The 27,551-nt window shown below is 39.0% G+C and overlaps 1 protein-coding gene across 2 annotated transcripts; it reads right to left on the bottom strand.

Moving 5' to 3' along the window:
• Positions 1-629: 629 nt before the first annotated feature.
• fam199x (family with sequence similarity 199, X-linked) lies at positions 630-27,551 on the bottom strand. Of its 2 annotated transcripts, none has more exons than XM_058396961.1 (7): positions 27,408-27,551; positions 23,384-23,557; positions 22,600-22,819; positions 18,092-18,244; positions 17,466-17,627; positions 9,078-9,320; positions 630-1,215 (listed from the first exon to the last, which is right to left on the bottom strand). In XM_058396961.1, the coding sequence occupies exons 2-7, from the start codon at positions 23,548-23,550 to the stop codon at positions 1,042-1,044; spliced, it is 1,119 nt and encodes a 372-aa protein (XP_058252944.1). In that variant the 5' UTR covers positions 23,551-23,557; positions 27,408-27,551; the 3' UTR covers positions 630-1,041. The 2 variants fall into 2 exon arrangements, with proteins under 2 accessions (XP_058252944.1, XP_058252945.1); XM_058396962.1 differs by lacking the exon at positions 630-1,215 and adding an exon at positions 8,213-8,233.

The following is a 27,551-nucleotide window of genomic DNA, read 5'->3' as shown; positions in this document are numbered from 1 at the left end:
CTGGAAAAAAAAATAAGAGACCACTGCCCAATCTCCAGATTTAAACCCTATTGAAAACCTCTGGAATGTCATCAAGATGAAGATGGGTGGTCACAAACCGCAAAACAATTTTTAACACAATTTGTTTACAAATTATTTGCATTTTGTTTTATTTGAGTTATTAAAGCTCTGCAAATACTGCATGATCTTGGGTTATTTAGATCTGTTGTTATTTCCTTTAAATATACACTCTAAATAGTTATATTTTGAATTTAGGAGAAATATTGCCAGCAGTTCACAAAAAATTAAACAAAACGGTGCATCTCACCAATATATGCATCTGTAAGAAAACAACATAAACTGATTATTTTGCAGTGGTCTCTTTTTTTTCCAGAGCTGTATTTTTTATATATATATATATATATATATATATATATATATATATATATATATATATATATATACACATATACATATATACATACATATACATATATATACATATATATATATATATATATATATATATATATATATATATATATATATATATATATATATATATATATATATATATATACATATATACATATATATACACATACATATATATATATATATATATATATATATATATATATATATATATATATATATATATATATATATACACACACACCAAAACACAAAAGTACATATTACAAAGTAAAATAAGTCAAAAATTATTGATCCACAGACACTAATGGATATTTTGCTTCTTTGTGTTCATATTATTGAGCAAGACCTTGGATCTAGAACCATCAATTTCTCTTGTTTTTTTTTTTTTTCATACCACCCATGTGAATATGGAAGAAACTGATGGACAAATTTTTTGTCTAGTTTGACTAGTAGCTGTGAATTATTTTAATGTTAAATACTGCCATATAATTTTTATCTTTTCATTATTATTTTATTTTATTTATTTAACATTTTTTGTTTGTTACTTTGAAGTTGTTTTATGTACAAAGAGTGACAGAGGTGGAATGACATGGATTAGAGGGAGCACCGAATAATTTGATCTCATCACATTAGGATGTCTATGTCATCACTGTGGTCATCCTCTTCAGTGACTTTGAGTGACAGGACCTCTTCATTAAGGAACAGACCACTCAGTCTTTCCTTGCGAGCCTGTCTCTGTTCTTTCAGATGTCTTTTTCGCAGAGCCTTCTGCTGCAGTTTTCTCTGCTTTGAGCGTTTCTATAAAAAGGATTGCAAGCAGACACTTTAAAACAAGTTGGCAAGGTAGCATTCATGCATTTAAGAAGGCATATGGAAAAATGCAACTGCAATATGCTTTGTGCAAATTGTGGCTTAAAAACTGCTATGAAATGGTGGAAATCATTAACCAGAAAGTTAGTTCATTAACAAGGTGATAAATTTATTAATACATTAATACATTTTAGAACAATCCCCTCTGAAACTACTTTAATGGCAAGGTAAATTCATTTGATTTGCTGCAGTCATTTGGGTTTGAGATCAAAAGATGAATATGAAAAAAAAAAAAAATCAGCTTTTCTTTCTTGTTATTTTTCCGTAGGCATGTTAGAACATTTTATATCTCATTTTGCATTAGACAACACAATCTTTAGGCAAGCAAAAACATTGGAACACGTAACTGACAGGTTTTTCCTGTGCTATGAATTGCTTAAACAATAAATACCCCTGAACATTGACTGTTAGTTTTAGTTTTCTGTTTCACTTGTGAAGACAATATGGATAAGAAAATATAAAGATCATGGAAAATCTAGCCATGGGGGTCACAGTCCAGTGACTTCTATGCCGGTCCCAAGCCCGGATAAATAGAGAGGGTTGCATCAGGAAGGGCATCTGGTGTAAAACATTGCCAAACTTAATCATGCGAATCGTCAGTAGTCTGAATTTCATACCGGATCGGTTGAGGCCCGGGTTAACAACAACCGCCATCAGCGCCATTGACCTACAGGGCGCCGGTGGAAACTGGGCTACTGTTGGTCGAAGAAGTAGAGCAGGGAGAAGAGTGCGTAGACAGAGAGAGAAGAGGAAAGGTAAGAGTGTGGAACTGAGAATAGGAACTCTGAATGTTGGTACTATGACAGGGAAAGGTAGAGAGCTGGCTGATATGATGGAGAGAAGGAAGGTGGATATACTGTGTGTACATGAGTCCAGGTGGAAGAGGGTAGCAAGGCTTGTAGTATAGGAGCAGGATTCAAGCAGTTTTATTATGGTGTGGATAGTAAGAGAAATGGGGTAGGTGTGGTCCTGAAGGAGGAGTTTGGGAGGAATGTTCTGGAGGTGAAGAGAGTGTCAGAGAGGGTGATGAGTCTGAAGTTAGAGATCGAAGGGGTGATGTTGAATGTTGTTAGTGGTTATGCCCCACAGGTAGGTTGAGTTAGAGGAAAAAGAGATTCTGGAGTGAATTAGATGAGGTGGTAGAGAGTATTCCCATGGGTGAGAGAGTGGTGATAGGATCAGATTTTAATGGACATGTTGGTGAGAGGAAAACAGGTGATGAGGAGGTGATGGGCAAATTTGGAGTTAAGGAAAGGAACCTTGAAGGGCAGATGGTAGTGGACTTTGCTAAGAGGATGGACATGGCTATGGTTAACACTTATTTCCAGAAGAGGGAGGAGCATAGAGTGACTTACAAGAGTGGAGGTAGGGGCACACAGGTTGACTACATCCTATGTAGAAGAGGCGATCTGAAAGAGATTAGTGACTGTAAAGTGGTAGTGGGAGAGAGTGTAGCCAGACAGCAATGGATGGTGGTGTGTAGGATGACTTTGGTCTGTAAGAAGAAGAGGTCAAAGATAGAGATGGAGAAGAAAACCAAGTGGTGGAAGCTGAAAAAGTGGAAAGGCAGTTGGTCTTGACGACATCCCGGTGGAGGTCTGGAAGTGTCTAGGAGAGGCAGCAGTGGAATTTTTAACTAGTTTGTTTAACAGGGTTTTAGAGACTGAGAAGATGCCTGAGAAATGGAGAAGTAGTGTATTAGTGCCGATCTTTGAGAATAAGGTTGACGTGCAGAGTTGCAGCAACTATAGGGGGATAAAGTAGATGAGCCACACAATGAAGCTATGGGAAAGTGTAGAGGAAGCTAGGTTAAGGAAGGTAGTGGAAATTTGTGAGCAGCAGTATGGCTTCATGCCCAGAAAGAGCACAACAGATGCAATTTTGCTCTAAGAATTTTGATGGAGAACTATAGGGATGGTCAGAAAGAGTTGCACTGTGTGTTTGTAGACTTGGAGAAAGCATATGACAGGGTGCCAAGAGAAGAGCTCTGGTACTGTATGAGGAAGTCAGGATTAGCAGAGAAGTATGTCAGAGAGGAGCAGGACAGTGGTGAGGTGTGCTGTAGGTCAGACAGAGGAGTTCAAAGTGGAGGTGGGACTGCATCAGGGATCAGCTCTGAGCCCCTTCTGTTTGCTATGGTGATGGACCAGTTGTCAGAGGAGGTCAGACAGGAGTCTCCTTGGACAATGATGTTTGCAGATGACATTGTGATCTGTAGTGAGAGCAGGGAGCAGGTGGAGGAAAATCTGGAGAGGTGGAGGTTTGCACTGGAGAGAAGAGGAATGAAAGTCAGTCATAGTAAGATTGAGTACATGTGTCTGAATGAAAGGGAGGGGAGTGGAACAGTAAGATTACAGGGTGAAGAGGGGAAGAAGGTACAGGAGTTTAAGTACTTGGGGTCAACAGTCCAGAGTAATGGAGAGTGTAGGTAAAGAAGCGAGTGCAGGCAGGATGGAATGCATGGAGAAAGGTGTCGGACGTTCTGTGTGATAGAAAAATATCAGTGGGAATCAAGGGGAAGGTGTACAAGACAGTGGTGAGACCGGCCATGCTGTATGGTTTAGAGACAGTGTCACTGAGGAAGAGACAGGAGTCAGAGCTGGAGGTAGCAGAGCTGAAGATGTTGAGGTTCTCTTTGGGAGTGACAAGGTTGGACAGGATTAGAAACGAGTACATCAGAGGGACAGCTCATGTTGGACGTTTGGGGGACAAAGTTAGGGAGGCTAGATTAAGATGGTCAGAGGAAGGAGACTAAGTATATTGGTAGAAGAATGTTGGACATGGAGCTGCCAGGCAGGAGACAAAGAGGAGGTATATGGATGTAATAAATGAGGATATCAAGCTAGTTGGTGCAAGTGTTGAGGATGCAGAAGATAGGGATAGGTGGAGAGACGATTCGCTGTGGCGACTCCTGAAGAGAAACGCCAAAAGAAGAAGAAGAAGAAGAAGAGCTGTTCATGGAAAAATAGCCATGCATTTTGATGCTGAGAAAGGGGTAAAATCAGAGGCAATGTACAAGCACTGGGCATAACTAGTGCAGCAAATTGTACAGCAATGGTGAAACATTGTCAGAGCTGAAAAGAAAAACCCAACAAGAGTCAGTGACATCAACAACCTCCACAATGCATGATCACAAGGGCAGGCATCACATGGCTATTTCTAGACCATGTTCACTAATCTTTATTGACAGTGTAAGTCATGATGGTAGCAGCAGAACAAATTCATTCGTTTTCAGGAACTTTTTCAGGAACCTTAATTGGCCAATTGCAGAGACATGCATCCAAATTAACTATGAGGAACTTCAATATTCCCCAAGACAATGATCCAAAACAAACAATGTTTTAGACCGGCCAACACAACCACCAGACCTTAACCCAACTGAGCATGCATTTCATTGCCTGAACTGGAGACTGCTGAAAGAAACCCGTGGAAACACACAATAAAAGAAAGAGGCTGTGATTACTGCATGGAAAAGAATCAATAAATTGTAGGCTTGATCCAAGTAATGTATAACAAACCAAATATTAAGGTGTTATTTAATAAAAGTTGCATATTTATTTTTGTTTTTCACATATAGAACTAAATAGCAGAATATAAAATCCTAAACCCTAAATCCTAGATCTCAACACCAAATGTCTTTGTGGCACAAAGACAAGCACTAAAAGATGACAAGTAAGAAATATAATATTTTTTTTTATTTTATTTTTTTTATTTCTGGCATTTGGCAGACGCTCTTATCCAGAGCGACGTACAAAAGTGCTTTAAGTCACTATCATTGAACACATTAACACTGGTTCAATAGGTTACAGACTTAGGATACCATTCGCCTAAAATTGTTTGTTTTTTTTCTTTCAAATAAACCATATAACAATACATAAACAGTGAAAGGTAAGAGCTAGTTTAAGTGCCTCAGGAAAAGGTAGGTCTTAAGACGTTGTTTGAAGACAGTCAGAGACTCTGCTGTGCGGACATCTAGGGGAAGTTCATTCCACCACCTTGGTGCCAGAACAGAGAAGAGGCTAGATGAATACCTACCTTTTACCCTGAGAGATGGTGGGACCAGTTGGGCAGTGCTAGTGGATCGGAGGGAGCGAGGAGCAGTGCGAGGAGTAATAAGATCTTTGAGGTAAGATGGTGCTGGTCCATTCTTGGCTTTGTAGGTAAGCATCAGTGTTTTGAATCTGATGCGTGCAGCTACCGGAAGCCAGTGGAGGGAACGCAGCAGTGGGGTGGTGTGGGAGAACTTAGGCAGGTTGAATACAAGCCGTGCAGCTGCATTTTGGATCCTTTGCAGTGGACGAGTTGTATTCAGAGGAAGACCTGCCAGTAAAGAGTTGCAGTAGTCCAGTCTCGAAATAACCAGAGACTGAACAAGCACTTGAGTAGCCTGTGTGGATAGAAATGGTCGGATCCTTCTGATGTTGTACAGAAGAAACCGACATGAGTGTGTCACATTGGCAACATGGGAGGAAAAGGACAGTTGATTGTCCATGGTTACCCCAAGGTTGTGAGCAGTGGTTGAAGGGGAGATCATTGAGTTGTCCAGAGATAATGCAAGATCCTTGTCTGGGGATGAATCACCTGGGTTGACCAGCAGTTCAGTTTTGCTGGGATTAAGTTTCAGCTGATGAGCTGTCATCCAAGATGAAATGTCTGCCAGACACGCTGAGATTTGGGTAGAAGCTGTGGTATCTGAGGGAGGGAAGGAAAAGATCAGTTGGGTGTCATCAGCATAGCAGTGGTATGAAAAGCCATGTGAGGATATAACTTTGCCAAGAGTGTGAGTATAGAGGGAGAAAAGGAGAGGACCAAGTACTGAGCCTTGTGGGACACCAGTAGAGAGTCTGCGTGGGGCAGATGTCAATCCCTTCCATGTTACCTGATATGAGCGACCATCCAGGTAGGAAGCAAACCATTCCCATGCTGTTCCACAAATTCCAAGACTCCTGAGGGTGGACAAGAGAGTCTTGTGGTTAACAGTGTCAAATGCTGCAGTAAGGTCAAGGAGGATGAGGACCGATGACAGCTTGGCTGATCTAGCAGTATGTAGTTTCTCAGTGACTGCCAAAAGGGCAGTCTCTGTAGAATGTGCTGCTTTGAAGCCAGACTGGTTGGGATCATGGAGGTTATTCTGCAAGAGATAGTCAGACAGCTGATTATAAACAATTTGATCAAGAATTTTTGAAAGAAAGGAGAGGAGTGATACTGGTCTGTAATTATTAATGTCAGAGGGATCCAAAGTAGGTTTCTTTAGTATAGGGATAACCCTTGCTTATTGATGACTGTGGTGATGAAGGGCAGGAGGTCAGGTGAGATGGTTTGGAGCATAGTGGAAGGGATTGGATCCAGTGGGCAGGTGGTGGGATTGGAGGAGTGGATGATTTGCAAAACCTCTTCTGCTGCTATGGTTGAGAGATGCTTCAGTGAAGGAGTAGCTGAGTCCTGGCTGTGTAATGCAGATGAAGTAGGGGTGGACGTGAAGGTCTGGCAGATGTTCTCAATCTTCTCTGTGTAAAAAGTGGCAAAATCTTCAGCGGTCAGGGAGGATGGAGCAGGTGGAGTTGGAGGGTTGAGTAGTGCAGAGATGATGTTGTGGAGCTTTCGGTGATCTTGTGCAGAAGCCTCAAGCTTTTCCTTGTAAAAGGAAGTCTTGGCAGAAGTCACGTTCGAAGAGAATCTGGACAGAAGCATTCGATAACAGGTGAGATCTGCGTCCAGTTGAGATTTCTTCCACTTCCTCTCTGCTGTTCTTAGTTCTCTTCGATTGTTGCGAAGCACATCTGACAGCCAAGGAACAGGACAAGAAGTCTTCCAGCGTTTAGTGGATAAAGGGCAGAGAAGGTCCATGGTTGATGAAAGAGAGGAGATGATAGTGTCTGTAGCTGAGTCTAGGGGTAAGGAGGAAAAGGAGTCATAGTCAGGAAGAGATGAAAGAGTGCAGGAAGCTACAGAGGAAGGAGAGATAGAGTGAAGGTTCCGACGGATGAGAGAGGGATGCTGGGAGTTACGTTTGGGTAGTACAGGGAGAATGATAGTGAAGGATACCAGGTGATGATCTGAGATATGAAGTGGGGTAGCAGTCATGTCTGTAGCTGGGGAAGGGCAGGTGAAGACCATGTCCAAGATGTTTCCTCCCTTGTGTGTTGGAGGGCAGCTGTTGAATGACAAGGAGAACGAATTCAGAAGAGTCAGAAGGCCAGAAGACTGAAGCCTGCCGGATGGGAGGTTGAAATCTCCAAGGACCGTCAGAGGGGTGCTGTCAGAAGGGAAGACGCTGAGGAGCGTGTCCATTTCTTCCATGAAGTCTCCAATGGGACCAGGAGGACGGTAGATGACAGTGATGTAGAGGTTGATTGGAGATGTAACTGAAACTGCATGGAATTCAAAAGAAGAAATGGTGAGATGAGACAAGGGGAGAGGTGTGAAACACCATCTCCGGGACAACAGCAGACCTGTGCCACCACCCCTGCCTGATTCTCGTGGTGAGTGAGAGAAAGCATAGGCAGAGGATAGAGCAGTTGTTGTAGCAGTGTTTTGTGGTGATATCCAGGTCTTGGTTAGTGCCAGAAAATCAAAGGAAAAGCTAAAGCTGAGATGAAATCAGCCTTCCTTACAGCAGACTGGCAGTTCCAGAGCCCACCTACCACCGCTGTTTGAGACTGAGACAACAGGGGAGGGTAGATGAGATTGCTGGAAACACAACCTTTGCTTCGTGGGTAATAATGCCTGTGTCTATAAGAGGTAAGAACAAAGATGGGTTTCAGGCACATGTTTGGTTTGGAAAGAAAGTGAGGTTAAGTGCAAGTTAAAGTGTGCAGGACAAGAAAGAAAGTATGTTAGTAGACACTTACTATAAACAGGTCTTGACCGGACTAGATGCAAACCACGAGTGTCTGTAGCGGAGAGCCTTCAATATATATTAGTAAGCCCTGCCCACAATTCACACCTTAAGGGAGACAGAAACTACTCTTGATTAATCACCTGAGACAACTAAGCATAGACCAACACTAAAGGATCAACAAGCTATACAATATAACACAGTTCAAATAACTAGAACCAACCAAGTTAAACAAATAGTACCCAAAGTCAGAATCCTACCTTACCAGATGGAATAGATTCAAATGAAGAGCTAAAGCACACTGCTAAAGAACTCTTCTCACCCCGGCAACAAACTCTTCGCTCTGTTGCCCTTACTTAGATGCTATTGGTCTCTAAAACACATAACACCAGACACCTAAATAGTTTCTTCCCAAGTGAAGTTATAGAATTCCAGCTGATGGAGTCCATAATCACAATACTCACAACACTCAAACTACTAGATGTGCAATAACTCTCTTCTTGCCAATAGATATATATTCTTTAATTCTTCTGTTTTATTTTAATATATTTAATGTACATATCTGCTCACTTTACCCTCGCCCTATTTTGCACACAGTATATCTGTTTTTCAATTGCATTTTGTACCATCTGTTTACATCAATATCTGTTTACATCTTCATTTGTATCTATTCACACTTACTTATCATCTGTTTACATTGTATGTGTGTGTGTGAATGTGTGCACCTTTTAAATGAGAGAGCAAATTTTATTGTGCACCTGTACAATGACAGTAAAGTATTCTATTAATTGGCCTTGCCGTTCCAATAGTTTTGGAGGGGAGTGTATATATGCTTAGTACACCTGGCCTTCACTATTTAATTGCTTATAATTGCCTATAATCATTATAAATTGATTATAGAGTGCTTCACTGTCTATATATTCCACTAGGAAATTTTTAATCTTATGCCTACCTTGGAATCTCGGATGCGCTCAGCCACAGTGGCCAGGTTGCCTTCACTGTGTGCACAACTGATGCTTGTGGACGAATTGGAACTGATTGAACCTGCACTGCTGCTGGTGCTGCTAACCATGCTGACACTGCTGCTGCTCTGCACACTCACAGCACTGGCACTGCTGGGGACACTCCTCTTCCAGCTGTCTCGCAAACTTGCGGGTCTTTGGCGTGGACTGTGATCTTTGATGTAGTTCCTTACCTGGATAATCACAAGATTAAAAGATCAAAGCCATCAAAAGCTATCAAAATACTGTCAAAGGACCACTGACACAGACATGGTAGTGCTGTGGCAGAATGAATGCTGGAATGAATGCTACAATGCTAACAATCAATAAATCATTCTATTCTACATAATCTTTTATATTTTTTTAACCTAACAAAGCAACATACAATTCAGCATCAGCCATCATACTGTTTTTAATAATTTCACTAAAAAACATGATTTTTAAGCAGTATAGTCACAACATCAGTCAGTGCTTAGAATTTACTCAAACAACTATAACTAATGAGTGCTTTTGAAGATTACATGAAACTTGAATGGCATGAAAAGGACAAGATTCAGAGGTCAAGTCCAAATGTTTATTTGTTGTTATAAAAAAAAGGTGGAGCAGAAAACTTATATGTCTAACCATATGTCTAAATGAGCTGAAATTCAGTTTGATACATCTATGTGCTCAAAAGTTTGCATACCCTGAAAGAAATTCTTAAACATTGCCATTTATTTGGAAAATATTACTGATAATGCAAAATATGGATAGTGGTCATATTAAGTCATTAATTATAATATGTTGTTTGACAAGCTAACCATATTATAGCATCCACCTAGCAACCAGCTGTGACAGCAACTCCCTAGCAACCTAATGATTGCTAACCATCTGGCAACAAAATTGGTTCGCAAGAAACCACTTAAAAAAAACCCTAGCAACCAGCCAGTAAGGTATATTGTAAACAAAAGGGGGTAAATTCTCACAGACTGGAACATTCCAGCTCAGCAACAATATGTAGTACAGACCTAGATTTGGCACAATGTTGCTAACAAACTGCAACATCTTCAGTACTGATGGAACACCTGTGGACTCTGGCAAAATCAAAAATGGGGTTGTGTGTACAAAACATGGTTATATACAGATCCTGTTATTGCCAAATCCAAAAGCACTGTTGATCTTGATTTGTGTGTGATTAAACGCAGACTATTTTACCCGTCCAGCTAATTCACTAGTATTATTGCTATTGGAAGTTTATGTCCCTCCAGAGGCTAATGCTATATCAGCCATGAAAGAACTGTATAATATATACACTATAATATGTATGTATAAACAAACTGCAAACCCAGACGACATCTTTATAATTGTTGGGGATTTTAATCACCCAAATCTAGGTCTGTACTACCCAAGATGTTTCATTTGTCTAATAGGTTTGCACTCCTGTGAAGAACCTGCTGAGGAATCCAGAGCTTTTTCAGGTTTATACCAGATATATTTTCCAGGTACCAGGTAATCTTAGGTTCTTAGGCATGCATAGGTTTTGAATGTAGTTATTCCACACAGGAGCTAATGATAAATACTATTGTCAGACAGAGTATGGTAACATAGTAGAGGAGTGTAAAACAGCAAAGGCAATGTCCAATGCATTAATATGCTCTGGCCCCATCCCAATACAGTATGGTGATATAGCTTTCAGCAGGTTATCATCGCTGATCTGTTGGATGTTAGGGTGGTGCTTCAAAAACAATATAGGCTTTATAGATCATGGGAACATAGTTTTAGAACAGGCCTAGTTAAGTGGTGAGAATTTTTAGCCAAGGCCAGGGAGCAGACAAGTAGGCTAAACCGATGGCAAGCTGCAGTGAGTTGTCACCCAGGTTTCACAATACAGAAACTCTGCCTATTCCTTGAAATAAACAAAAACAAAAAAGAAACATTTAAAGTTTGTTTTAGTAACCTGATTAGCACAAAATTACAATATAGTGAATGCAATTCCAGCACCTTCTGAAGCTAGGACTGTTAAATATTAGATCTCTTTCATCTAAAGTACTTATTGTAAATTAAACTATTACTGATCAGAAGTTGAGCAATGTTTAACAGAAATGTGGATAATACAAAATACACTATACTGTTTGGGACATCTGCCTTTACAAGCACATGAAATTTAATGACATTTCATTCTTAATCCATAGGGTTTGGCCCCTTGCAGCTATAACAGTTTCAACTTTTCTGGGAAGGCTTTCCACAAGGTTTAAGAGTGTGTTTATAGGAATTTTTGACCATTCCTTGAGAAGTGCATTTGTGAAGTCAGGCACTGACTCGCAGTCTCCACTCTAATTCATCCCAGTAGTGTTCTATTGGGTTGAGGTAAGGACACTGTGCAGGCCAGTCAAGTTTCACCACACCAAACTCGCTCATCCATGTCTTTATGGACCTTGCTTTGTGCACTGGTGCAGACATGTTGGAACAGGAAGGGGCCATCCCCAAACTGTTCCCATAGATTTGGGATGACATTGTCCAATATGCTGAAGCATAAAGAGTTCCTTTCACTGGAACTAAGGGGCCAAGCCCTACCCCTGAAAAACAACCCCACACCATAATCCCTCCTCCACCACACTTGGCACAATGCAGTCAGGCAAGTACCATTCTCCTGGCGACCACCAAGCCCAGACTCGTCCATCAGACTGCCCGTCAGAGAAGCATGATTCGTCACTTCAGAGAGCATGTCTCCACTGCTCTAGAGTCCAGTGGTGGCATGCTTTACACCACTGCATTCAACAATTTGCATTGCACTTGGTGATATAAGGCTTGAATGCAGCTGCTCGGCCATGAAAACCCATTCTATGAAGCTCACTATGCACTGTTCTTGAGCTCATCTGAAGGCCACACAAGGTTTGTAGGGTCTTTAGCTATTGACTCTACAGAAAGCAGTGTGCACCCTCAGCATGCGCTGACCCCGCTCTGTGATTTTACATGGCCTAACTCTTCAGGGCTGAATTGCTGTTGTTCCCAATTGATTTGCTATAATACCACTAACTGTGGAATAATTAATAGTGAGGAAACTTTACGAATGGACTTATTACACATGTGGCAACCTATCATGGTACCATGCTTGAATTCACTGAGCTCCTGAGAGCAACCCATTCTTTCACAAATGTTTGTTAAAGCAGTCTGCATGTCTAGGTGCTTGATTTTATACACTTGTGGCCAGGGAAGTGATTAGAACACCTGAATTCAACCATATGGAGGGGTGTCCAAAAACTTTTGGCAATATAGAGTAAGTATGTAGTATTAAATGAAGTTTGCAGAAATTTGACTTTGCAATCAGAAGATACAGCTAATGCAATGATCTACAATTTATTGATCTACAGCAGCCAAACAGTTGGATCATATCTTGTTGATCTTTTCTATTAAAAAAAAAAGAATTATTAAAATACACTAATAAAGTAATGCAATTGTGAATGCATGCCAAATGGACTGTGGCCAGCACAAGGCTTAAAAAAAAAGGCTCATCCAAATGCTGGAATTCAGAGAGGTCGGCTGGCCCTTCGCCACAGAGCACCACATTGAGATCCCATGTAAAAATGTCCTCTTCCACACCTTACGGCTTAGACCAATTTGCGACACTTCCATTCAGGTTGCTTGGAGCTCCAGCAATGTCTCAGCAGACAAAATCCTTCACCTGCATGCTGTGCATGCTGCTGCTTACCTAGATGACATAATTTTTAGTAATGATTGACGGCGGCATGTGCAGCACCAGAGGGCTGTCTTGAGACAGGTGGGACTCGCAGTTAATCTGAAGAAGTGCACAATTAGCTGGATAGAAATATATCTTCAGTAAGATACCTACCAGATGGTATCTGGGCTTCCACTAAGGTCATGGGCAGGTGTGGCCCCAAATTGAAAAATCCACAGCGAATGCAGCCTGTCCGAGACTCAAAACCAGTAAGGAGGTGAGGCACTTCCTGGAGGCTAGTGGGCTATTATTGTAGGTTTATACCCAATTATCCGGATGTCACCAGCCCACTGGTGACCTCACTAAAAAGGAAGCACCAGACCCAGTCCAGTGGATGGAGCTGTGCCAACAAGCTTTCACTCAGGTTAAGGCTGCTCTTTGTGGTGGCCCGCTTTTGCATTCTCCTAATTTACCTTTCCTTTTTATTTTACAGACTGACATGTCAGATACAGGGCTGGGAGCAGTGTTGTGAGGAGGAGCACCCTGTGCTGTACAAGCTCTTGGTAAGTGATTCTAGGTACAGCACAATCAAGAAAGAGTACCTGGCCAACAAGTTGGCGGTCCTCATCCTCTGCTACTATCTGCTGGGCGGGCCAAATATGTTCTGAATAAATACAAGTTTGATGAGCTTAGGGATGAATTTGCCAACTTTGGCTTAAACAGGGAATTATAAACACTGAACTGAAAAAAGGCATATAGAGAAGACTCATATTTAGCTTGCCAAAACAAAATCTGCAAATATAAATTTACACATAAGGGTTTTAAACCAACCATAAACGTATTAAAAGGAATAGAGCTGGTTCAGACTGTGATAGCTAGGAGAGTTAACAGAGTATCTCTAAAATGACAGGTATTGTGGGGTGTTCTGGGTAGGAAGTGTTTAATACCTACCAAAATGGTCCAAATAAGTACAATCAGTCAACTGATGACAAGATAATGGGTGCTTAAGGCTCACTGACCCCCATGGGGAGGAAAGGCTAGCTTAGGCAATATAAGATAAACACTCTCACACTACACTACTATAACCATTAACACTTTTTTTCTAGATTCTCAAGGGACTTCATATTTATTATTTTCTTCTTAGTCTTATATTTTTGTGTATACAGTGCCTTGCAAAAGTATTCACCCCCCTTGGCATTTTTCATGTTTTGTTGCCTCACAACCTGGAAATAAAATGGATTGTTTGAAGGTTTGCATCATTTCATTTACAGAACATGCCTACAACTTTGAAGATGTGATTTTTTTTTTATTGTGAAGCAAACAACAAATAGGACAAAATAAAAGAAAACTTCAGCATGCATAACTATTCACCCCCCTAAAGTCAGTACTTTGTAAAGCCACCTTTTGCGGCAATTACAGCTGCAAGTTGCTTTGGATAAGTCTCTATGAGTTTGCCACATCTTGCCACTGGGATTTTTGCCCATTCCTCAAGGCAAAACAGCTCCAGCTCCTTCATGGATGGTTTCCGCTTGTGAACAGCAATCTTCAAGTCTGACCACAGATTCTCAATTGGATTGAGGTCTGGGCTTTGACTAGGCCATTCCAACACATTTAAATGTTTCCCCTTAAACCACTCGAATGTTGCTTTAGCAGTATGCTTTGGGTCATTGTCCTGTTGGAAGGTGAACCTCCGTCCCAGTCTCAAATCACAGGCAGACTGAAACAGGTTTTGCTCAAGAATATCCCTGTATTTACCACCATCCATCTTTCCCTCGACTCGGATCAGTTTCCCAGTCCCTGATGCTGAAAAACATCCCTACAGCATGATGCTGCCACCACCATGTTTCACTGTGCGGATGGTGTTCTTGGGGTGATGGGATAGCGTTTTCCTTGGTGGCCGAAAAGTTCAATTTTAGTCTCATCTGACCAGAGCACTTTCCTTCATACATTTGGGGAGTTGCCCACATGTCTTTTGGCAAACTCAAAACGTGCTTTCTTATTTTTTAACACTAAGTAATGGCTTTTTTCTGGCCACTCTTCCATAAAGCCCAGCTCTATGGAGTGTACAGCTTATTGTGATCCCATGCACAGATACACCAGTTTCTGCTGTGGAACTCTGCAGCTCCTTCAGGGTTACCTTTGGTCTCTATGCTGCCGCTCTGATTAATGCCCTCCTTGCCCGGTCTGTGAGTTTTGGTGGGCAGGCCTCTCTTGGCAGGTTTGTTGTGGTACCATGTTCTTTCCATTTGAAGATGATGGATTTGATGGTGCTCTGGGGGATCATCAAACATTTGGATATTTTTTTATAACCCAACCCTGACTTGTACTTCTCAACAACTTTGTCCCTGACTTGTTTGGAGAGCTCCTTGGTCTTCATGGTGTGATGCCTCTTGCTTAGTAGCGTTGCAGCCTCTGGGGCCTTTCAGAAAAGGTGTGTTTTTACTGACAGATCATGTGACACATGTGGCACACAGGTGGACTTCATTTCACTAATTATGTGACTTCTAAAGGTAATTGGTTGCACTAGAACTTTTGAGGGGCTTCACAGCAAAGGGGGTGAATACATATGAACATGCCAATTTTCAGATTTTAAATTTTTAAAAATTCTTTTCTATATGTATTTTTCTCATTTCACTTCACCAACGTAGACTATTTTGTGCAGATCCATCACATAAAATTCAGATTAAAAAAAAAAAATTAAATTACAGGTTATAATGCAACAAAACATGAAAAATGCCAAGGGGGGTGAATACTTTTGCAAGGCACTGTATATGTGTAAAAATACAACATACAGACACACACACACACACACACACACACACATATATATATATATATATAGCTCTAGAAAAAAAGTTCAGTTTCTTATGTTTTTTTCTTACAGGTGCATGTATTGGTGAGATGAACAGTTTTGTTTTATTTTTTGTGAACTGCTGACAATATTTCTCCTAAATTCAAAATATAACTATTGTTATTTAGAGTGTATATTTAAAGGAAATGACAACACATCAAAATAACCCAAGATCATGCAGTATTTGCAGAGCTTTAATAACTCAAATAAAACAAAATGCAAATAATTTGTAAACAAATTGTGTTAATGCTTTGGCTAAATAACATTAAGAAATCAGTATTTGGTGGAATAACCCCAATTTCCATGTGTTTTGGCATGCTCTACATCAGTTTGTCACATTGCTGTTGGGTAACTTTATACTTTATACCACTCTTTTTGCAAAAAAGCAAACAGCTCAGCTTTGCTTGATGGTTTGTGACCATCCATCTTCCTCTTGATCAGCCAGAAGTTTTGAATAGGGTTTAAATCTGGAGATTAGGCAGTGGTCTCTTATTTTTTCCAGAGCTGTGTAGTGTGTGTGTGTGTGTGTGTGTGTGTGTGTGTGTGTGTGTGTGTATGTATATATATATATATATATATATATATATATATATATTATATATATATACATATATATATATATATACATATATATACATACACACACACACACACACACACACACATATACACACACAAAATTTTACATTTTATATTTTTGTGTGTGTTGTAAGAATTTCCCTCATGGGATCAATAAAGTATCTATCAAATAAGTATCAAATAAAATATCTATCTATCTATCTATCTATCTATCTATCTATCTATCTATCTATCTATCTATCTATAAGGAAGAAATGTGGTCTAAAAAATCTTGAATGACTGATCACAGAAGTTTAGTAAAATCAAATCAGAAAAACATCATTAGAAATCACAGCTAGGTTTACTAGTGAAAGCTAGAGCATTTCCACACATACAATTTGACAAGAACTCAAGGAATTGGTACTAAACAGCTGTGTTGCCTTATAAAAACAGAAATAACTTGATAGCGAGCATAAAGACTGGAATCTGGAGCAATGGAAAAAGGTTGTATGGTCCATGTGTCCAGATCTACAAAAGTCTATTCTAGAGTGATCACATCAGGGTAAGAAGAGAGGTGGATGAAGTGATGCACCCATCATGCCTGGTACCTACTGTACAAGCCTTTGGGAGCAGTGTAATGATCTGGGGTTGTGTCAGTTGACTACCTGAATATACTGAATGACCAAGTTTTTCCTTCAATTTTTTCTTCCCTGATGGCACCGGAGAAAAATTCCCTACAATGCCCGGATTCATCAGGCTCAAACTGTGTAAGAATAGATCACGTAGCATGAGACATCCTTTTCACACATGAACTGGCCTCCACGGTGTCCTGAACTTAACCCCACTGAGAATCTTTGGAATGTGCTAGAGAAGACTTTACAGTGGTCTGACTCTTCTATCATTAAGAAATCATGAGAAATGAATGCAACTTTGGACAAATGCTGCAACACTGTATGAATCTATCAAAATGACTTGTGTCAGATACTAGTTGCATTAAAAAATAATGTCACAATAAACATGAGTACAACACTAGCCACAGCTTTAAGAACAAAGATTTCAGTTTCAGTTTAAAATCACAGGTGAATTGTAATCACTCTTAATTCTTAGAGGATTAAGAATGTACTGTATTCTCAATTAATGCTTTATTATATATATATATATATATATATATATATATATATATATATATATATATATATATATATATATATATATATATATATATATATATATATATAAAATGATATGTTTCAATTTCTCCATTATTTTACTGACCTGTTTTAGTTTATCATCCGTAAGGCAGTTAAGCTCAATGATGAACTCGCTGTCGGTTGGAGATATCTGAGCACTTGGGTCGATTATTTTAATGATGTCAAGCTGCTCCCGCAGCCCCATTTCTGTACTCACTTTGCGGCTCAAATACTCAATATACTCCACCTAAAAGAAAAACAGGCAAAGTTTTCAAATGCCTGCAAACATTATTACAAAAAGCCTTTTGAAATGTCATCATACGTCAAGAACAAATGGTTGAATGTTTGCAGGTTATATATGAAATTATAATTGTAACCAAGATTAACTTGTTATATTTTAGAATAAATCCAATAAAGATCTAGGTGAAATGTACTTTAATGTAATACTTTAATGATATTTCTGGCATTCATATTAGTTTTTGATTCACATCATATTTGGTATCCAACACAAACTCAAGAACAATTAATATATAACAGAGGTCCCTGATTGATTTCCTGAGAATATGGTGAATGTTATAAAAAGCTGGAGTTTTCATATCTTTTAGTTTATTGTTGCCTTTAAAATACACTAACAGTTTAGCTCATATGGTGCATTTTAATTTTGGAAAGTGACTAAATATTACCAAATAAAACTAAACTTCTCAGACATACCTGTTCATCATTGGTCATGGCACTCCAAGGTAATTCATCCAGGTTCCTATACGATTTAGACTTTCGTTTGGAAACAAGGCAAGGTGAGCTTGGTATACTGGGTATGATGTCAGAGACTACATCACTACCACTGGCAATATCACTTCCTGGCAACTGAAAGAATGCAAGTTCAAGTTGACAGAGATTATTCATACATACATCTGTCTCAAATAAATCTTTTTTACATATTAGATTAGATTCAACTTTATTGTCACTGCACATGTGGGTACAAGGCAACGAAATACAGTTAGCATCTAACCAGAAGTGCATTTTCGCAGTGCAAATAATTAGCATATATAATCCGTATATAAACAAATAATTTGCATATATAAACAATATATAAAAGTATATAAGTAATTTGCATATATAAACAGTATACAGAGGGAGGTAAATACAATGAGTGCAAATGAGCAAATGATTGTAGGTGGTGCAATAAAGAAGGTATTGTATACCATGAAAATAATTAAATATGTAAACAGTATACAGGAGTTATGTACAATGACTGCAATGATTTAGATGTATCTAATGAGGAATATATTGTATACCATGATAAATAATTTGCATATGTAAACTGTACACACATGTAAACTGTACACAGAAAGGGTTATATATGATTAAATGACTGTGTGCCATTAGTAAAATAAATTTCTGTCCTTGAAATCCAACAGCTCTTTTTTTGGGACATTTTTTTGCACAACACCTGGTATATATTTCATGATCAAGTTCTGAAATTAATTTAAAAAAAGGGTCCACTTATAATCAAGTTTATTTTATATAGCTTGTTGTTATTAAACTCATGCCATTCTGCCACTTATTAGAAATATGGGGTTTGATATCTGAGGATAAAATTCATCACTCTGTAATTCAGAATAAGATAGCTTCCTTAGTGGTCTGCCCTCTCATTGCCAGAGAGTCCAATATAACCTGGTATCCAACAGAACATTATATCACAGTTTGCCCTCTGTAAAATATCAACTTTAGATAAAATGCTCAGACCTTACAGATTTTGGAGACAAGATTTTTCCATTTTCTATCTTTTCCACACACAAGCTTCAGCTGTATAAATGGAGCATTTACCTGGAATGTGCATACCATAACACTGATCTTCAATTACTGCTACTGCTTATACATGGTTGTCTGCTTTGGATCCGTCACAAAAAATAGGTTTATGTTTTAGAAAATTGCTTTATATATCCAAGTATTGCTGGGGATACTCATCTAGATGTGTCACTTTCTTTTTGAATTGGGTCAATTTTAAAATAATGCTTGGTTTTTACAAGGAGTCCAAGGAGGTATATGACAAAGATACATCAGGGTTAAATTGTCCAAATTGATAATCACGTTCTTTAGATGAGGCTTTATCCAAATCCCAAAAGTTTTGAGGTACCTGGGTTTGATTTCATATCAGTAAAGATGTTTAGGGTGAAAATCTGGTAGGCTTTGGTTGGCCCTAAGTTTAACTAGACAGAGTGCAAGTTTCTAGTTTCAAAAGTCTGTTCTGAAGTGAAGGTTCTCTGGCTTCTGTGTACAGACTCTGAATTGAAGTTAAAAACGCTCCTAATGCTAGTCATGTTCCATGATGTAATGTATCCCAAATTCAAATTTTATTTGTCACACACAAATATCCAACATTTAAATACGATTTTCTATAAGACTAGACCCTGTTAAGGTGTAAGAGTACAGTGAAGTCAGAAACCATTTAACACTTTTCTAATATCCAAAGCTTAATATCCAAAAAAAATTTCCTCAGGGATTACTGTGTGGAATAAAGATATGTTTGCTGTCAAACAAAAGTCCTGAGAACTTTACTTCTTTAACTACTTTGACGGGATAGCTCTAGGCTGTGGGGACAAACAGTCTTTGTTTTAGAAAAATAAAATCCATTTTAACTGACAGTTCATTTGTCTTTTTATGCATAACTTGCCTTTTGATTACATTCAAGTTTTTTCCCTTTAACATATGCATAGATCATCAACATACAGACTACAAAACGTCTTGGGTTTTATAATATCCACTATATTGATACTATACAGATTTTCATATTGAAGAGGGTTATTGAGAGAATGCTACCATAAGGGACTCAGCTGTTGCACATGTGGATTTGAAAGGGTAGTTCCTACATGAACACAGAAAAGTCTGTTGGATAAGAATTTTGAATTAAAAATTGGTAATTTGCCCCTGAGTCCAATGTTTAAGGATATCATAGTGTAACTGCTACAGCATGATCTTTTTTGCTAGAACTATCTTGCACATATGATTACTTTCCAAACTGTTAAGGTCATCCCGTGTCATTCCTCTTCTGAAACCACATTTGTAGTCACTAATCTTATGGCCAGACTCAAGTATCCACACAAAACGGTTGCTATGATTCTTTCCATAGTTTTACAAAGGCAACTGTTCAGTGCTATAGGATGGTAATTATTTGCATCAGAATGATCTTTGCATAGTTTTGGTATTGGAATAGTTATTGCCATGGTTGAATGTGATACAGTGACTGGGTGATAACAAGCAGACATCACTAATATGGTTTTATGATGAAAATCCTAATTTTTCATGTCAACCCATGTTTATTTTGACCAAAAACAAACCCATGTTACATTAATTAAGCTTGAGCCAAATGGCAAAAACAGACTCGGCACCAAAGCCTTTGTCACGCTGCTGCTTCTGCTACTCACCACTGTGATACCTCAGTGTGCAATGTGAATAGGGCTGGGTATTGTTCAAAAATTTCCGATATCGATACTGATACCAATACCTTGACTTCGATACCAGTTCCTGAACGATACTTTTTTCGATACCAATTTTATGAAATCCATTTTAACAAAAGTGCATTACACATTACCTCAGAGAAACTTGGTTTTATTTTTTTTTTCAGGTCATTGACTTTTTTTTATACAGATTCAAAGACTCTCCTGAGCCACTGCACAAGGAAACAAAAAAGCACAAATGAACAAAATGTAACCAACACAATACATCAGTGCAAATCTTTTATAAAATTTAAGCAGGTTTAAGTCAATACATGTTGCTTACTACTGCTTAAGATCTTTAAAAAACTCATCAGTTCTTCTTCAAAAAAAATTAGCATATCTGCTTTTTCAGGAGACAGACAAGCTCGCTCCTGACTAATAATGTCCCCAGCAGTAGAAAATTTACCTTTAACAATCAAGTTTGTGACTGCTCTGTGGCATTCATCTTGCTTTTCTTCTTCATTTTTCCTTTTTCTGCCAGTGTGAACGGATTAACTCTTAATGGTCTCCTAATTCCAGGGTCAGCAGGAGCAGAGGCTATAACATTAATGTAAGGAGAGAGGGAGAAAATAAAACTGTTAATGCAGTCAACCTTAAGGATAAGCAAACTTTAACAACATAAATACTTTAATGCGAGTTAAACGTTATCAGCTTCTATTAACCTTAACATTTTTAACATAGATTTAGCTAGCTATCTACAGCCATCCAAACAAAATCTAACATTACATTGGTCACTATATAACGTTAGTACGTAGTCACCATGCACAGAAAGAAACGTAAATAGATGCATGTAGCACTACAAGTTAGCCGATTTTGTTTGCTTGTTTGCTAAAAGTTAAGCTTACCTGTCGAAGTCCCACTCATAACGCCACTGTCTTCATTGGTAGTTTTGGAGGAGGGCTTGTGTGGTGGGCATGTCGAAGAAGGCTCTGTGGCAGGAAAACACCGAGACGATGACTGCATCGGCTCGGTCTTCCTGCAGTCGAAGATGGAGCAACTTTCTGCTCTTATGTTTATTCCGTGAACGATTAAGTGCTTCTTCAGATTTGACGTGTTGCCGGTCTTGGCAGCAATTATTTTGTTGCAAATGTTGCATCGCACACTGTTGTCGTCGAGCTTGGTGAAATGCAGCCACACTTTCGACCTTTTCCACGTTTTAAACACGTCAGGGTTAGGATGATCATACACAACAGGCTCACGTGTGAACTGCGTCTCTGGGCGTAACCGGTGTTTTTCCTTGGTGCCTCGCTACAGCCAATCACCATCGTTTGATTTAGGCATGTCAAGCATGCTGCATCCTTATTGGCTCACTGACAGGATTAAACTAACAAGATTAAACCCTTAGGTATTGAAATTTGGTACAGAACGAAAAGACATTTTTCAATACTCTATAGTATCGAGGCAATTCGGTCGGTGCTTAAAAAGTATCGAATTCGATACCCAGCCCTAAATGTCAATGCTCTAACCTGTTAGCATGGACACCGAAAAAAATGCAGTGCTTCTGCTTTAAAAAAAATTAAAAATCAAGAATTTATTTTTTGCAATATCACTCAGTACTAACTGCATTTATAATGGATTGGTTATAAGCCTTATATAATCGAGATGTCTTATCTTCACAGCTTCCAAGTCTGAATATCCTATGCCACCAAAAGAAGAGCTGTATTTCTTTAAGGCATGCTGGGTAAAAGCAAATTTTAGATATGTCCCTTTGGTGAGCATTACCTGCCACTCAAACTCACTGTCAGACCAGTCCCAGTATGTGCTGATGGAAGACGATACATCACTGCAGACACTGCCTTCTGGGAAGAAGTCAAAAGAAGTGAGCTCCTGGTCATCCAGAAGAGAGAAGCAGTCATCTTGATCCCCCACAGACACAGAAGAAAAGAGTTCCTCACTGCATTCTGAACTTGCCACACTGGTGCCACATGAGGTAAGGTTCCATCTAAACCAAAAAAGCAAAGGAAAAATATAAAAGGGCAATGGATATTTGTCATAATAACTGGCACACAGAACTATAAAGCTACTCAATACTCACACTGCAACGCAAAAATTTCATGATGTGCTTCATGGCAATGTGTGATTCACATAGCCATTATTTATGCATGTAAAGGAGTTGTACAAATGGTCCAAATCTGCCTAAGCCATAAAATACACAGCTATACAGTTACACAATCACATTACGACCTGCTTGATACTGTGCAAATCACAGAATTCAGGCAATATAGCCAAGTTTAATGCATTTTTCAAGTTAAATGACACCTAGCACTAGCTTATTATGTTTCAAAAGATCAGGCCACATTTTGTTCAAAATATTCTGAGAATCAAACAGAATCATGAACCACAAGCCAGTATTGTGAATGAGATCATAACCAGAGGGTATCATTACCCTCCTAATTTGTATTTATTCACCATCAGAAAATAAATTCTTTGTATGAGCAGCAGAATATCTTTAATACACGTCAAGTCATCTAAAAGACAATGTGTACAAATTTAAGTATTGTTATACCTGTGGCTGTGGAAGCGGTGCAGAGGGTCTGTCCGATGACAAGAGGAAAGCCGACAGCCAAAGTCACTGACATCCAGTGTACCATCTTCACTGAGGTTTCCCTGCTGCAAGAGCACTGGAAAAGGCTCCTCAGGAGCAAGGAAGTCCTTGTGAATGTTATCAGACATTTGAAACCTGAAAATCACGAACAGAAAATATCTAAGGCTGTTTCTCAGTCAGAACCTGACTATACATAGTTATAAATATATATACATACTACCACTAGCGAAGTTTGGGATCACTCAAAAATTTGATTGTTTTAAAGTTTAAAGAAATAATGATTTTGATGGAAATGAATGTTTTCTTCAAACTTTGCCTTCGTCAAAAAAACAAACAAACAAAAAAACCCTTTTGCAGCATTCAATTTTTCAAGATAATCTGATGAGATGCTTCCTGGAGCATCTCCTACAAGATGGATTGGCAACTGATCCCAAACTTTTGAGCAGTAGTGTGTGTGTGTGTGTGTGTGTGTGTGTGTATATAAGTATAGACCAACAAGAGTTTTTTTTTTTTTAAACTGTTTTTGTTTAGCCATTTTTAATTCTAATTTACACTGAAAATAACTGGTCACTCTACTGATAAAGGGACAGCCAAATATAAACTCATAATTGGCTCACTAGATATTAACTTATTATGCACTGGGAGGAATTAAGTAGCAAATGGTAGTGTTTCTGTGTAATCTTTGATGTTTTAGATGGTTGACTTGCTGATTAAATTGTTACAGATAAATGATCTAGGCAGGTGTGAAGACATGCTGTAAAGTAAGAATGCTTTCAAAAAATATATATTTTATAAATTTATTTTTATCAAATTTACAAATATCAATTTGTAATGCAATTTCAAATGTAACTATGAATCAATATTTAGTGTGACTACCCTTCAAACCAGCATCAATTCTTAAACTCGCACACTTGCACAGTCACACACTTGCACAAAATCAGAGATTTTGTAGGATCAGGGTCAGATGAATGAGTAACCAATTATACCAAGTAGGTGCTAATGATCATCAATTTCATATGTAGTTTGAAGCTAGGGATGCCACAATACTCAATATAATAATTGAACCGTTCGGTACGACCTCCAGGGTTCAATACGCGTTTGTGAACCGCGTTTTTTTCGGTTTTTCCTTAAAATAATATTAACCACTCTCTGAACCACCTGTTTGTTTGCCTGTACTGTATGTCTACGCGCTGAGACAGACACGCCTCCCCGCGAGTAAATATCCAATCAGTGAGCACTGAAGTTAGGGGCACTTAAACATGCTTGTGATGCTGGTGTCAGATTTCAACAATCTAACCCTGGAGAGTGGTGAAGTGAGACAAATACGAGGAAGCAGTGCCGTCTTTCAGATCGGTGGTGTGGGAACATTTTGGATTTGTTGTGGACTATGATGCCGATGAAACAAAAATGCTAAACAAAAAATGACTGTGTTTAAGCACTGTTACACACAAGTTACCTACTCAAATGGAAATACTTACAGTAGGACTGCACATCTGCAGCTCCATCACCCAGTGATATCACTGCCTGGAAGCAGGATGGCAGAGCAAGTAACACAGGCATCCAAAAAGCAACAGTACCTAGCTGATTCTTTCCAGCATTCATACCCAACTGGTTCCGAGAGACAGAAAAAATAATTTAAAAATAATAATTGCTAAAGATTTACAGCCGTTTTCTATGATCGGTGATGTGGGCTTTCGGCAACTTATAAAAGTGCTCAGCCCACCTTACACACTATGTCCTTTTTTCCCGACCTCTACGAAAAAACGTGCAAAAAAATCGAAAACGAATCAGCTAAAGCGCAAAGCCTTGCTCTAATAACAGATAGTAGGACCTCAGGGGCAACAGAGAGTTATTTCACCGTGACTGGTCATTACATGATGGATTGGGAAAAAAAAAAAGAGCGCTGTACTCAAAACCCGTCCCCTGTAATAAAGTCATACTAATTTTTATATCTCACTATTTTCAGTACACAATGAATGTTGATTTTTGCATTTAAGTAAAATAAAGAGAATTGCAACTAAAACCTTTTTTTTTCTTCTTAACATACTTACTGTTCCTGTCACCTAAGCAAAGAATAATGGGGAAAAAAACCGTGGTTAAAAAAACGCGGTACATATTGAACCGTGGGTTAACTGTATTGTTGCATCCCTAGTTGAAACAGTCATCCGCTGAAACAGAAACAGCGATGTAGGTGGCTACTAAGGTGAGATTATGGTAGACATTTTCATGTCACAGGTCATACACCATGGCAAGACTGAGCACAGCAACAAGACACAAGACCTCTGAGTTTACATCATGCAGGATCTGTCATGGTCCTGTCACATCAACACCGTGGTGAATAAGGCCCGATAGCGTCTCTTCCACCTCAGACGCTTGAGAGACTTTAGACTGCCTGCTAAGGTGCTAAGGAACTTTTATTCCTGTACCATAGAGAGCATACTGACGGGAAACATCACCACCTGATTCGGGAACAGCACCATGCAGGACAGATGAGCTCTTCAGAGGGTGGTGCGATCAGCTGAGAGAGAGCATCATCCGTACCAAGCTCCCTGACCTGCACTCGACCAACAAGCAGTGCTGGTCCAATGCCAAGAAGATCGTGAAGGACCTCAGCCATCCCAACAATGGACTTTTCTTTCTGTTGAGGTCAAGGAAGTTCTTCCGCTCCCTGAAGGCCAACACTGAGAGACTGAGGAGAAGCTTCTTCCCGCAGGCTATACAGTCTCTCAATCAGAACCTCACATAGGACTCAATTAATTAGACCTACTATGCTCCTACACATGTGTTGGAACTCCAACCAACCACACTGGACATTTGCACATTACAGGACTGTGGCACACAATACAACACATAAACATACATGTTGCACAGTCTGCTCCCGTTTATATACAAAGAGGACTTTGCACATCTGCACTTTAAAAATGGACCGTGACCGCAAACATACAACCAATGTAATTAAGAACTATCTTCAACATAGTGAAGAACAAGGAGGCCTGGAAGTGATGGTTTGACCCCCACAGAGCCATGATGTCAATATCATCAAGTCGGTCTGGGATTACATACAGAAGAATTTGAGGCAGCGTACATCCACAGAAGATCTGTGTTCAGTTCCTCAAGATGTTTGGAAAAATCTACCGGCCGGGTTCCTTCAAAAACTGTGTGCAAGTATACCGAGAAGAATTTATGTTATTTGCAGGCAAAGGGTGGTCACACCAAATACTGATTTGTTTTAGATTTCTCTCTTTCATTATTTACTTTCCATATTGTTAATTGCTATTAAAAAAACTAATATACATTATACTGTGTACTATTAACACAACCATTCTTACTTTACAGCATATGCATAATTTTACCATATTAATTTCTGTATTTTCTTGTACTGTCCCAAGTAAACCATGTTTTGTCATTTAAAAAATATGTACATTAATTGAACTGTTACAGGAATACATATTATGTATGTAATTATAAATACTTGTAATATATCATTCATGAATATTTCCATGGGAGAGAAACTAGAGAAAGCATATGTAATTAACCTACCACAAGACATTTGGAGTCAGCGTACAGTTCGATGCTAACACCTTACATGATGTCAAATGATTTACGTCGTGCTATTTCTATCACGCAGTTCTGCTGCAAAGGCTCAGTAACCCAAATCTTGACTTTTCACATATCAGGCCAGAAAATAAATTATACGGTTTAACTGTGCCAATTTACATGACGACCCAATTTACTTGAAATCAGCATACATAATCAGTCCTGTACCACTGGTCGTTGCTGGGCCTCACCACGAAGGGCCTTCGCGCAAGCACAAAACCTTAGTTAGCTTTAGCGATCGTGGTATAATACGAAAATAACGGCCAGCCGTGATTAACCACTAATAAGCAGCCTAGCATAACCTTTTTTTAAGATAATACTGTCGACTCCAGTAGATAATAAAGCTTTAATAATCATGGTGGAATGTCATGGTGCAATTCGGACATACCTGTGTTTATTTTCTCACTGCATGAACACCATTTCGCCAGCAACAGACCAGACTCAGCTTATCCCTGACCTCCGTTACATGAACACTCCCCGCAAAAGCAGTCACCTACACGTCACCCACTAAATCCCGCCTATTGAAAACGCG

This window comes from Hemibagrus wyckioides, linkage group LG08 (genome assembly GCF_019097595.1).
Source record: "Hemibagrus wyckioides isolate EC202008001 linkage group LG08, SWU_Hwy_1.0, whole genome shotgun sequence".
Taxonomy (NCBI): domain Eukaryota; kingdom Metazoa; phylum Chordata; class Actinopteri; order Siluriformes; family Bagridae; genus Hemibagrus; species Hemibagrus wyckioides.
The sequence above is the reverse complement of the archived record's forward strand: the minus strand, read 5'-3'. Positions and strand labels throughout refer to the sequence as shown.

Excerpts from the sequence above, each read along its gene's own strand:
- fam199x (XM_058396961.1), bottom strand. The coding sequence starts at position 23,550 with ATGTCTGATAACATTCACAAGGACTTCCTTGCTCCTGAGGAGCCTTTT. Across the intron at positions 9,321-17,465 it reads CGGATGATAAACTAAAACAG|GTAAGGAACTACATCAAAGA; the intron begins GTCAGTAAAATA and ends GTGATTATCCAG. Across the intron at positions 1,216-9,077 it reads AGCGCATCCGAGATTCCAAG|AAACGCTCAAAGCAGAGAAA; the intron begins GTAGGCATAAGA and ends TCCTTTTTATAG.